At 43.3% G+C, this 12,833-nt stretch overlaps 1 protein-coding gene across 1 annotated transcript in view; it reads right to left on the reverse strand.

The window, feature by feature from the left end:
* Nucleotides 1–1,086: 1,086 nt before the first annotated feature.
* The window catches only part of NELFB (negative elongation factor complex member B), a 40,008-nt gene continuing 28,261 nt past the window's right edge, over nt 1,087–12,833 (reverse strand). The window contains exons 12-13 of the mRNA XM_077468026.1: nt 8,337–8,445; nt 1,087–2,738 (exon numbers count right to left, since the gene is read on the reverse strand). Of these exons, the coding sequence (XP_077324152.1) occupies nt 2,598–2,738; nt 8,337–8,445 (250 nt within the window). The 3' untranslated portion in view covers nt 1,087–2,597. The remainder of the gene's footprint in view (nt 2,739–8,336; nt 8,446–12,833) is intronic.

Genomic DNA, 12,833 nt, shown 5'->3' on the forward strand with positions numbered 1-12,833 from the left:
CCATCTATCCATGTCTCCATCTATCCATGTCTCCATCTATCCATGTCTCCATCTATCCATGTCTCCATCTATCCATGTCTCCATCTATCCATGTCTCCATCTATCTCTCCATCTATATACACACAGCTACAATTTTTTCATAAAGATTTAGCCCATTGCTGACAGTCACTTTATAATGCATTGGTGTAGTGCAATGTTACAAAAGGAAAATGTCTGCGATAAATACCATTTCTTGACTATGGGGCAGCATGCTATTGGCAGAGCTATTCAGCTTTACTACAAGTGCTATCAATGCCTCAATTTGCAGTCCAAGAGTTATGATGGCAGATTCCATCTGAGGCTTTCCAAATGCGCTCTTTTTAAAGCATAAATGTGCCCACGTACACTCAGATTGCAAAATATCTTCGATAGGATAGCAGTGTCAAATGATTGGATGAATTTAGCAAATAGAATGTACTGTGGGCAGACTGTAGTGTGAGATATAAGGCACTGCTGACTCTTACAGCGAGTTTCAAGCTCTATGAGGTTCGGTGATGTCTCTACCGTGCTGCTCATTGTTGTTCTTCCTGGAGCCTCTGACATGAAAAAGGAAAGCCCTGCCTCTACCAAGATGGCCTCCACACAGAAGGAAAAAAAAAAGAAAAGAAAAAGTCTTAAGTCTGTAAATGGGTCAAAATCAGCTGCAGGGAGACCACAGGCAATACTGGTGACTAGGAATGGGCTCGGGCGTGTTCGGGGTCCCACCTACCTGATCCCACCTACCTGATCCCACCAGGAAGCCGACACTGCACATTGCTAATTACTGGCAGTGAGACATTTCCCGATCGAGAAATGTCTCACTGCCTGTGATTAGCCATGTGCAGTATTGGCTTCCTGGTGGGATCACGAACACGCCTGAGCCCATCTCCACTGGCGATTACTCCTTTGCCTCCCGCCTGCCTTTTTCACAGAGCTTCCAGAGATCAGTTTCCCTTTGAATTGGTTGCAATAAAGCCACACAAAAATCTCTTATGTGATGCATTTTGATATAGAAAGAAAGGAAAATATAAAGGAAGATACTAAAATTAACAAGCAGCTGTACAAATGTATTATCAAAACAAAATTTTATTTCAGTTTTGTAAAAAATAAACACATTTCTACAAAAAGCAAAAATCTGATCCAGAGTGAATGTGTGCGCAAATGAGAAGGATATAGTCCACTGACAATGCATATATTTAACACAACCTAATGAATAGAAAGACTGCAAACAATTCTTTGCCATTGTAAAACATATATACACCAAAATAAAACCATTTATTTGGGACTACGCTGTACCCCACAGGGCTGCAAGTTGTATATACATTTACCACTGTACTAAACAGATAACTTACGAGTCTATAGAAGACAATATGGAACTATTGACTTGTTCTGATACACGTGCCAATTTAAATTATGATGCATATTGACATTCAACACAAAGTGCATTGCACCGCACATTAACACGGAACAATGCATGTTAAAGAATGTTGACCTGTTTCCATTGATTTAAATGGAAATTACATGGGTGTGCATAGGCCCTTAAAACAAAAAAAACAAAAAAACAAAAAATCAACCAGCCTGTAGCACAGGGATCTGCAATTAGCGGACCTCCAGCTGTTGCAAAACTACAAGTCCCATCATGCCTCTGCCTCTGGGTGTCATGCTTGTGGCTGTCAGTCTCGCTGTGCCTCATGGGAATTGCAGTTCTGCAACAGCTGGAGGTCCGCTAATTGCATATCCCTGCTGGAGCAGAAGCTCTCCAGACCATGCAGTAGCTAACTATTTAAAGTAACATATTACCAATGAGTCCGCCGCTGTCCAGTGGAAATGACCAGAATGGCAATCCACCAATAGCCTTGCAAATATAACCTCGTCATTTGATCGGCAGAGTGCAGAAAAAACACCTAATAGCTATGAGGATCCAGTAAAATAAAAAGTTACAGGGCTCAGAGAGCCTTCTGTGCTCTGTACAAACCAAACTGGATGAACATTGCAGCCCCAGAAATCAATCAATTTATAACCTGTTCAGCCCCTTTCACACGGGCCATCTGATCAGGTCTGTCTGTCAGTTTTTTCAGGCGGACCTGATCAGACCCTCCATTCAGCCCTATAGAGCGGCAAAAGTCAGCGGTGACATGTCCACTGACACCGATCTTGTCCATGAACTCCAGACAGATGGTGAACCTATTTTCTATCCGCCTGGCGGATCGGATGAAAATGGACAAGCGGTCAGTTTTCATGCGATCTGCCCATAGAGGAAAGCGAGACTCTGACAGCTCGGCCTCAGCACAGCGAGTGGAGACGGACTTGTCATCAGCCTGCTGAGCTGGGATCAGCGGATCAAGCCCCTGCTAAGCAAAGCAGGGTCTGCCGGGCAGATCGCCCGTGTGAAAGAACCCTCAGTCAGAAAAATGCAAGCTTCCACCTGAGGCTTGTTACACAGGTACACCACACACTCCCTTTAAGCAGTGGAAGACATTCTAAGCATCTACTACAAGACACAGTAGAGCCAGGGTTACCAGCAGTGTGGAAATGGCAGTTGTGCTGTTTTGGACTAAAGGCTGACATTGTAGATGGTCTCAAACGATGGGAGGAGTGGAGACATTGTGCAGGGGTAAGTCCATGGTTGGCGTCTCTGGTTCAGGGGGTTGTGGGCTGGCTTTCCTCTGCTGTAGCTTTTCACACAGCTGGTTATAAAGATCCTTAACAGCTTCACCACCCTGTTTAGTGAAAGAGAAAATGATCAGTTCATTGATTTCAGTACCACACTGGAAAATAAAAAAAGATATGACAAAAGCACAGGAGCCCACAGAAAACTGACTTTACATTACACTTGTCCCATGGCTGATATGGAAAAAAAGCACAATTTGGAATTAAATCATCCTATTTACAAAGTACATAATCGTAAAACTTTGCAACATGTCTTTCTTAGGACCCTTTCACACGGGGTGGACTCCACTAGCTATTACTCTGTTAATCCCAACTGAGCAGGTGGATTACAGGCCTGTCTCTGCTCACTGTGGAGGGACGCACCTGTCAGGGCCCTGCTGTTCTCTATGGGAAGATCGGATGAAAATGGACCGCTTGTCCATTTTCATCCGATCCCATCTAAAACACTGGACATTTCGCCGTCTGTTTTCAGCAGATCTTATTGGATCGGATGGCAGGAGTCCTGCAGTACTGAATATTTTTCACCTTAAAGAGGAAGTAAACCCTGATGAGTTTACTTCCTCTTTCATTCCCTGCAAAGGCAAAGCATAATGGACTACTATGCATCGCATTGCATCGCATATTAGCCCATTATGTGTCACTTACCTGACACAGGAGCCAGCGAAGTCGCCGCTGTCCCCTGTAGTCCGCCGCATCCATCTTGCTGGTGGCGTCTCGCAGCTCCGCCGCTGTCATTCGGCGAAGCCGCAATGACGTCACTCCCGCGCATGGGAGTCAACACGCGCGGCAGCTCCATTCTTGGAAATGCTGCGCTCAGTGCGCATGCGCCGTAGACAGCGGTGCCCGTTTATAGGTTTAGGAGATATTGCTTGGACCTACAGGTAAGCCTTAATCTAGGCTTACCTGTAGGTCAAAGTGGTTTGTAAGGGTTTACAACCACTTTAATACATAGAAAGCATTAAGGTAAAAAACAAAAAACTTTAGGCTTTAGACCAGGGGTCTCAAACTGGCGGCCCTCCAGCTGTTGCAAAACTACAAGTCCCATCATGCCTCTGCCTGTGGGAGTCATGCTTGTAACTGTCAGCCTTGCAATGCATCATGGGACTTGTAGTTTAACCCTTTCATGACTAAGCCTATTTTTGGCATTTGGTGTTTACAAGTTAAAATCCATATTTTCTACTAGAAAATTACTTGGAACCCCCAAACATTATATATATTTTTTTAACAGAGACTCTACAGAATAAAACGGCGATTGTTGCAATATTTTATGTCACACGGTATTTGCGCAGCAGTGTTTTAAATGCAACTTTTTGGGAAAAGGGACACTTTCATGAATTAAAAAAAAAACAAAACAGTAAAATTATCCCATTTTTTTTGCATAATGTGAAAGATAATGTTACGCCGAGTAAATAGATACCAAACATGTCACACTTTATAATTGCACGCACTTGTGGATTGACGACAAAGTACGGTACCTAAAAATCTCAATAGGCGACACTTTAAACATTTTTTACGGTTACCAGGTTAGCGTTACAGAGGAGGTCTAGTGCTAGAATTATTGCTCTCGCTCTGACGATCGCGGCGATACCTCACATGTGTGATTTGAACACCGTTTACATACGCGGGCGCGACTTCCGTATGCGTTTTCTTTGCTTTGCGAGCTCGCGGGGACGGCGGGCGCTTTAAAAAAAAATGTTTTATTTTTTATTTTATTTTAAAATGACTAAATTGTTTAAAATAAAAAAAAATTTGATCACTTTTATTGCTGTCACAAGGAATGTAAACATCCCTTGTGACAGTAATAGGCGGTGACAGGTACTCTTTATGGAGGGATCGGGGGTCTAAAAGACCCCCCACCCCTCCTTTACACTTCAGTGTATTCAGATCGCCGAAAACGGCGATTCTGAATACCGGATATTTTTTAAAAACCGGCGCCATTGGCAGCCGAGTAAACGGGAAGTGACGTCATGACGTCGCTTCCGTGTTTACTATGAGGAGACTGGAACGAAGCCGATTACGGCTTCGTTCCAGTTCCTCCCCAGCGGCCGGAGGCAGCGCAGAAGGAATCGGCTGATCGAGCGGGAGCACCGGTAACAGCGGCGGGAGGGGGGACGTCCCCTCCCGCTCCTCCGGCATAACACCCGAGCGGCTTTTAGCCGCATCGGTTGTTATGGCTGGATAGCCAATCGCCCGCTGATCAAAACGGTACCGGGATGATGCCTGCAGGTGCGGGCATCATCCCGGTATACCCCCCGGAAGCCGAGTACGCAGATGTGCGTACGCTCGGCGGGAAGGGGTTAACAACAGCTGGAGGGCCGCCAGTTTGAGACCCCTGGTTTAGACCCACTTCAGGTTTGTACTATCCAGGACAGCTCCTCCCCTCCTCACAAACATTCAAAAAAGGTATTTAGAGATTTTTATCTGGACCTATCTGTGCCATTGGACTGCTTTTTGTGATGAGCTGTTCCAACTACTTTAACCACTTAAGGACCGCCTCACGCCGATATACGTTGGCAGAATGGCACGGCTGGGCACGATCACGTACCGGTACGCGATTCTTTAAGTGCCCAGCCGTGGCTCGGGAGTGCGCCGCCGTGGGACCAGCGGACCCGATCGCCGCTGGTGTCCCCTGATCGGGTCCCAGAGCTGAAGAACGAGGAGAGGTCTGTGTAAAAAACCTCTCCCCATGCTTCCTTCTATGACTGTCACTGATCGTCTCTTCCCTTTTATAAGGAAGGACGATCAGTGAGGTCACATGCCAGGCCACGCCCCCCCCCTACAATAAAAAAAAAAAACATCACGTCATACATAACACCTAAACTGCCCCCTAGTGGTTAACTCCTTCACTGCCAGTGTCATTTACACAGGAATCAGTGCATTTAAATAGCACCGATTGCTGTATAAATGACAATGGTTCCAAAAATATCCGATGTGTCCGCCACAATGTCGCAGTCACAATAAAAATCGCTGATCGCCGCCATTACTAGTAAAAAAAATAATAATAAAAATGGCATAGAACTATCCCCTATTTTGTAGGCGCTATAACTTTTGCACAAACCAATCAATAATCGCTAACTGCAATTTTTTTTTTACCAAAAATATGTAGAAGAATACGTATCAGCCTGAGGAAAAAAGTTTTTTTTAATATATTTTTTGGGGATATTTATTATAGCAAAAAGTAAAAAATATATTTTTGTTTATAGCGCAAAAAAAAAAAAAAAAAGGTGATCAAATACCACCAAAAGAAAGCTTTATTTGTGGGGAAAAAAGGACGTCAATTTTGTTTGGGAGCCACGTCGCACGACCGCGCAATTGTCAGTTAAAGCGACGCAGTGCCGAATCGCAAAAAGGGTCCTGGTCCTTTGGCTGCAAATTGGTCCGGGTCATAAGTGGTTAAATACATTTTTTAAATGCAGCTAATATAATGCTTACTGGACCTGCTCAGATTTTATGAGTTCAATGCAGTCTAAGGCCCCTTTCACACGGCAGCTCAGTTTGCTGGACTCCGCGCCGCTGGTCGCCGCTCAGCAGGTGGATGAAGGTCTGTCTCCACTCACTGTGCGAAGTGGAGACGGACCCAGTACCCCTCTCCTCCAAGGCGGAAAATGGACTGCCTTTCTGTTTTCATCTGATCAACGGATGGAAAATAGAACCACCATCGGTCTTGGCTTTCATTGGCAGGATCGGATCGCATTGCAGTGGATGACAGCAGACATGTCAAAAGCCACTCCATAGGGGAGAGTGTAACGTCTGATCAGGTGTACCTGAAAAACTGACAGGCGGATCTGATCGGACAGCCCGTGTGAAAAGGGGCCTAACTGTGGAAACCAATCCACCTTAAAGAGGAAGTAAACCCTGATGGGTTTACTTCCTCTTTAATTTCCTGCAAAGGTAAAGCAGAATGGACTACTATGCATCGCATCACATCGCATAGCAGTCCATTATGTGTCACTTACCTGACACAGGAGCCAGCCAAGTCACCGCTGTCCCCTTGTGTACCGAGCCTCCATCTTCTCGGTGGGTCTCGCTGCTCTGGCGCTGTTATTCGACGAAGCCGCGATGACGTCACTCCCACGCATGGGAGCCGCCACTCGCGGCATATCGCCGTTGACAGCGGCGTGCTCAGTGTTTTGGCAAATATCTCCTAAGCCGTATAGGTTTAGGAGATATTTCTTGGACCTACAGGTAAGCCTTAATTCTAGGCTTACCTGTAGGTCAAAGTGGTTTGTAAGGGTTTACAATCACTTTAACCACTTCCCGACCAGCGCACGACGATGTACGTCAACAGAATGGCACGGGCAGGCATATTGGCGTACATGTACGTCCAATATTCGTTGCCGCCGTGCCATCGGGAGCGCGCCGGCGGCGGCGCGCTCCCGCGCTGGTCGGGACCCCCGTGAGTCCGGTCGCGGGACCCGCGGACTCGATCGCCGCGGGCATCCCCGCGATCGTCTCACGGAGCGGCCGAATGGAGAAGTGCCGTTGTAAACAACATTTTTCCATTCTGCCTAGCAACTAGTGACGCTGATCTCTGCTCCATGTGATTGGAGCAGAGATCAGTGTTCACTAAATGAAAGCCCAACCCCCCCACAGTTAGTAACACACCCCTAGGAACACTTAACCCCTACACTGCCACCCACAGGTTAACCCTTTCACTGCCAGTGTCATTTACACAGGAATCACTGCATTTATATAGCGGGGATTACTGTATAAATGACAATGGTCCCAAAAATGTGTCAAAAATGTCCGATGGGTCCCCCACAATGTCGCAGTCACAATAAAAATCGCAGATCGCCGCCATTACTAGTAAAAAAAAAAAATAATAAAAAATTATTAATAAAAATGCTATAAAACTATCCCTATTTTGTAAACGCTATAACTTTTGCGCAAACCAATCAATAATCGCTTATTGCGATTTTTTTTACCAAAATATGTAGAAGAATACGTATCGGCCTAAACTGAGGGAAAAAAATGTTTTTTTATATATTTTTGGGGGATATTTATTATAACAAAAAGTAAAAAATAATGCGTTTTTTTCAAAATTGTCGCTCTATTTTTGTTTATAGCGCAAAAAATAAAAACCGCAGAGGTGATCAAATACCACCAAAAGAAAGCTCTATTTGTGGGAAAAAAAGGACGTCAATTTTGTTTGGGAGCCACGTCGCACGACCGCGCAATTGTCAGTTAAATCGACGCAGTGCCGAATCGCAAAAAGTGGTCTGGTCTTTGACCAGCAAATTGGTCCGCGGCTGAAAGTGGTTAAATAGGTTCTCAAGGTCAGGCTATGTTGTGTCAAAGGAGGATGGACAGCTTCAAGAACTAGCAACATCCAGGCTTTGTAATAGAATGATTCAAAAAGCTGCAAGAAAAAATGTGTGCCAAACAGGAAGACTCAGACATTCAGAAACTAAGGATCATTCCCCATTTCAAGGTAAAAAAATGGCAAAAGCTTTTCACTGCACACAACGAAGGAAAAAAAAAAAAAAAACCCCATCATCTCTATCCCCCAGTAAGCTTTACATTCCATCATGTCTTCTCCACCTGTAGCTAATCAGGTTCTTTTAGCTCCTTGCCTTTTGTAATAACATGTCACCTGTCCACAAAACACCTAATTGTAAGAGGTTACACCTTCCCCTCCCCATACTCACAGTCTTGGCTGGCTCCAGGGCTTTCTGTAAAGACTCCACTTTGGATGGTGCCACCTTGTGGTGAAGGTGTAGTACTAAGCGGAGTACATGTCGGTGAATGTTTTCCTTCCTGCAAAAGAATCAAATAGAGAGTATGCTAAGAATCCCCATAAGATGACTGCCAAGATTAAAGTCAATTAGCTAAATAGAAAGCTATTCCCCCCCCCCCCCCCCATCTTCAGCATACAACAAGACCAACATTGACAAAAACCACCAATATAAACACAGTCACAATCAGGGAGCATTTCCGTGTGTATCCAGTGGCAAGAACCACATTGGAATTAACTGTTTTTCTGCAGTAATTTGCCATAAAAGGTAATCTAATCCTCATCTAAATTACAACTATAGACAAGTGCAATGTGCTTAAACTGATAACACATAACCAATTCTAATTCCCTGTGTCTTTATTGAACACACCCATCATTAAACAGTCACAGAGCGGTGGAAAAGTGAGCCCATAGTCTAATTACTGCAACAAAAGCTAATTGCAGTCCAATTAAGGAAATACGTTTTGAGGTGTGGTAAGATTGCTGCTCACAAGAAGAAGCATCAACTGACGTTTCATAGTTAGTAAGGTTGAATAAAGACACCAGTCCATCCAGTTCAACCTGAGTGAATGTCTACAATTGTCCCTATCCCTGTACATTGCACACTCACATCGCTCCCTACCCTCAAGGATCCAACAATCCAAGGTCCCCATTCATATATTAGGGGCCAATTTTGGACAGAAGCCAATTAACCTAGCTGCATGTCTTTGGATTGTGGGAGGAAACCGGAGTGCCCGGAGGAAACTCAAGCAGGCACAGGGAGAACATGCAAACTCCAGCCAGGTGGTGTCGTGGTTTGGATTTGAACCAGCGACCCTTTTTACTGCTCGGTGAGAGTGCTAACCACTACACCACTGTGCCGCCCCAATGTGAACCGTGCCTTGCAAAGAGGAGCTCTCCGTGGACATACGTTCAATAGTATTTCATCTGCATAAGGCTGGAAAGGGATACAAAGCAATCTCAAAGTATTTAAGCATCCATCAGTTGATAGTTTTGCCTATAAATAGAGACAATTCAGACATTGTTACTACTCTTCCCTGAAGTGGGCTCTCAACCAAGAGGACTACAACGGCACAACGCGAAATCCCAAATGAGGTAAAGAAGAACAGCCAATGGCTTGAAAACATCCCTGTTCATAACGATCACAGTGATGGCGAACCTCGGCACCCCAGATGTTTTGGAACTACATTTCCCATGATACTCAACTACACTGCAGAGCGCATGAGCATCATGGGAAATGTAGTTCCAAAACATCTGGGGTGCCAAGGTTCACCATCACTGCTCTATCATATTACATATGCCTTTGAACAGGCAGGGTGTCCATGGCAGAACATACCCTATGGAGGAAGCCACTGCTCTCCAAAAAAACAAACACATTGGCAGACTGCAGGCACACAGCAAAGAGCGCCTTGGCAAATGGCAGAGCTATAGGAAAATATTTTGTGGACCAATGAAACAAAAGTTTAATTGTTTGGAAAGAAAACTCAGTACTATGTATGGAGCAGACAGGGCTCAGCTTACCAACATCAAACCATCATCCCAATGGTGGAGGGCACATCATGATTTGGGCTTGCTTTGCGGTCTTTGGGCCTGGACCACTTGCCATCATTGAGGGGAAATTGAATTCCCAAGTTTAGTAAATATTCTACAGGATAAGGTCGGGAAGACTGTTCACCAGCTGAAGCTTAGGATGGGTGATGCAGCAGGACAATGACCCCAAGCATTGAAAACAGATACCCAAGAGGTCAAGCTTTAAAAATTGGGCGAAAAGTGGAATTGTGCCAAACTGTAGTTTCCCTAAAAATCTCCATAGGCGACGCTAAAGTAATTGCTCTCGCTATAACATTTACGGCCTTACCTCACATGTTTGGTGTGAACACTGTTTAGATATGCGGGCGCAACTAACGTATGCATTCGCTTGTGTGTGTGAAAAATATTTTTTATTAATTTCTTTTTATACTGTCCATTTCATTATTTTTTTTTGTATTACTTTCAATCTTCCCCTGTGCTAGAAATAAGGCATGGCAGGTCCTTTTTAGTAACCTCCCTAACGGTATTCCCGAGTCTGGCTCGGGGTGAGATTTCATTACCATAAGCGGTATTCCCGAGCCAGACTCGGGATCCCATCGCAGGATCCATGTAGAGGTTACTTACCTTGTCCCCTGGATCCAGCGATGTTCTCCCCGCTGTGATCAGCGAGCCACTGTGTCCCGCTCGTTCTGTCACAGCGCCGAGCTCCGTTCCCTGCGAGCATTGCGACGCACGGGGACGGAGTTCGGCGCCAAATTCAAAAAGTAAAAAAACAAAAAAAAACAAACAAACACAGTATACTAGTATATTGTAATCTTACAGATTACAGTACTGTATCAAATTATTACACACCCCCTTTGTTCCTAGTGGTCTGTGCAGTGCCCTGCATGCAGTTTTATATTATAAATAATGTTCTTTATGCCTGGAAACTGGAGATTGTCCATAGCAACCAAAAAAATTTCAGTTTACATCAAAAGTGGTTTATAGACCAGCTAGAAAATAGCGATAATAAATTAGAATCACTTGCAGAATTTAGCGATAGTAATTAGTGGGGGAAATTTGTCATCAAACACTAAAGGTAATGACAGCGACAATTCTGCAACTTGGCATATATTTCAGTGTTCTTGATTTGATTACATTATTGAATAATTATATATATATATATATATATATATATATATATATATATATATATATATATATATATATTTTTTTTTTTTTTTTAATTATAATTTAGGATTTCATATTTCAAATTTTATCATACCCGGGATGTCTATTAGACTCTGGTTTGGATGGATTTAAGCAAATTAATTCTAAGAATTACAGGCCTACAATATAAAAACGCCAAATTTCCATGCAAAATAATGGTACCGCTTTCAGCACCTAAAATCTGAAATAATCATCCCGCCAGGGAGGTTAAGACATCTGTGGACTCCAGATCTCTCCTCTACCCTAGAAAGTATGAGATTTAAAAAACAAAAAAAAAAAAAAAACAAAAAAAAAAAAAAACACACAGCAACACCCCACACACCTTGATCTCCGATTACCAGCAAAAAAAGAAAAAAATATGGCAATGTTTACATCTGCCAGAGCTGGAAGTGATGTTGGAATCACTAGCCAAAAAGAAAAATAATATCTGCATGATAACTATAGCTGCAGGCATCATCCAAATATCTCCACTTCAAGTCCAGGACTTCATATGATGTCCTACGGGCGGGAAGTGGTTAATGGGTGTGTTCAATAAACACAAAAGGGAAATTAGAATGGTTTGTGTGTAATCAGTTTGGCAGACAGTGTTTATCTTTGACTTAGATGAGGATCAGATTCGTTTTTATGGTGAATTACTGCAGAAAAACAGGTAATTCCAGGGATTCCCATACATACATAAAATATAATACAATATAAAATATAATAATATATATATATATATATATATATATATATATATATATATATATATATATATATACACATATACATATACACACACATACATATATATATATATATATATATATATATATACACATACATACATACATACATACATACATACACACACACACACACACACGGGTATTGACACCCCTTGAAATTCTCCACATTTTGCCATGGTGCAACCAAAAATGTAAATGTATTTTCGGTGACAGACCAACACAAAGTGGCAGGAAAACGATGAATGGTTGTCAAAATTTTTTACAAATAAATATCTGAAAAGTGTGGTGTGCATTTGTATTCAGCCCCTTTTACTCTGATACGCATGCGCCGTAGACAGCGGTGCCTGTCTTTCGGCAAATATCTCCTAAACCGTGCAGGTTTAGGAGATATTTCTTGGACCTACAGGTAAGCCTTAATCTAGATTTACCTGTAGGTCAAAGTGTGTTGTAAGGGTTTACAGCCACTTTAAGGTCCTTTGGCTTATTTGGATCGACTACTCGACCTCTGACTCTCTGAAAGCGAGGTTGGCACCTTACAGCCGACCCGGACTTATCACCTGAATCCCGCTAAGCGGGTTTGTTGTACCAAGGTCTGCCCTGCACCCCCCCCCCTTCCCCTCTTCTGCGGCTAGTCTGCACGCCCTCTCTTGTTTTCCCCCCCTCTCTCCTTCTTATCTCCTACCCTCTTCCTCTCCCCTTTTCTACCCCACTCTACGTCTATCTCTCTCTCTCTATACTATTCCTGGATATATTTTCACAGGGTTCTAATGCTTAGTCTGTTGATACATTTTGATTTCAAGGTCTGACTTGAATGTTGGCCGTTTCTTCATTGGAAGAGACTACTGACACATATTTACTATATGATCAACATTATGTTTGTTCTGTACCGTTTCCCTGGTTCTCACTCAGGTTATGTTATTTTACTTTATCAAAATATTAATAAA

The sequence above is a fragment of the Lithobates pipiens genome, unplaced genomic scaffold (genome assembly GCF_037356315.1).
Source record: "Lithobates pipiens isolate NorthernLeopardFrog02 unplaced genomic scaffold, aLitPip1_a1.2 Scaffold_11, whole genome shotgun sequence".
In the NCBI taxonomy this organism is placed as follows: domain Eukaryota; kingdom Metazoa; phylum Chordata; class Amphibia; order Anura; family Ranidae; genus Lithobates; species Lithobates pipiens.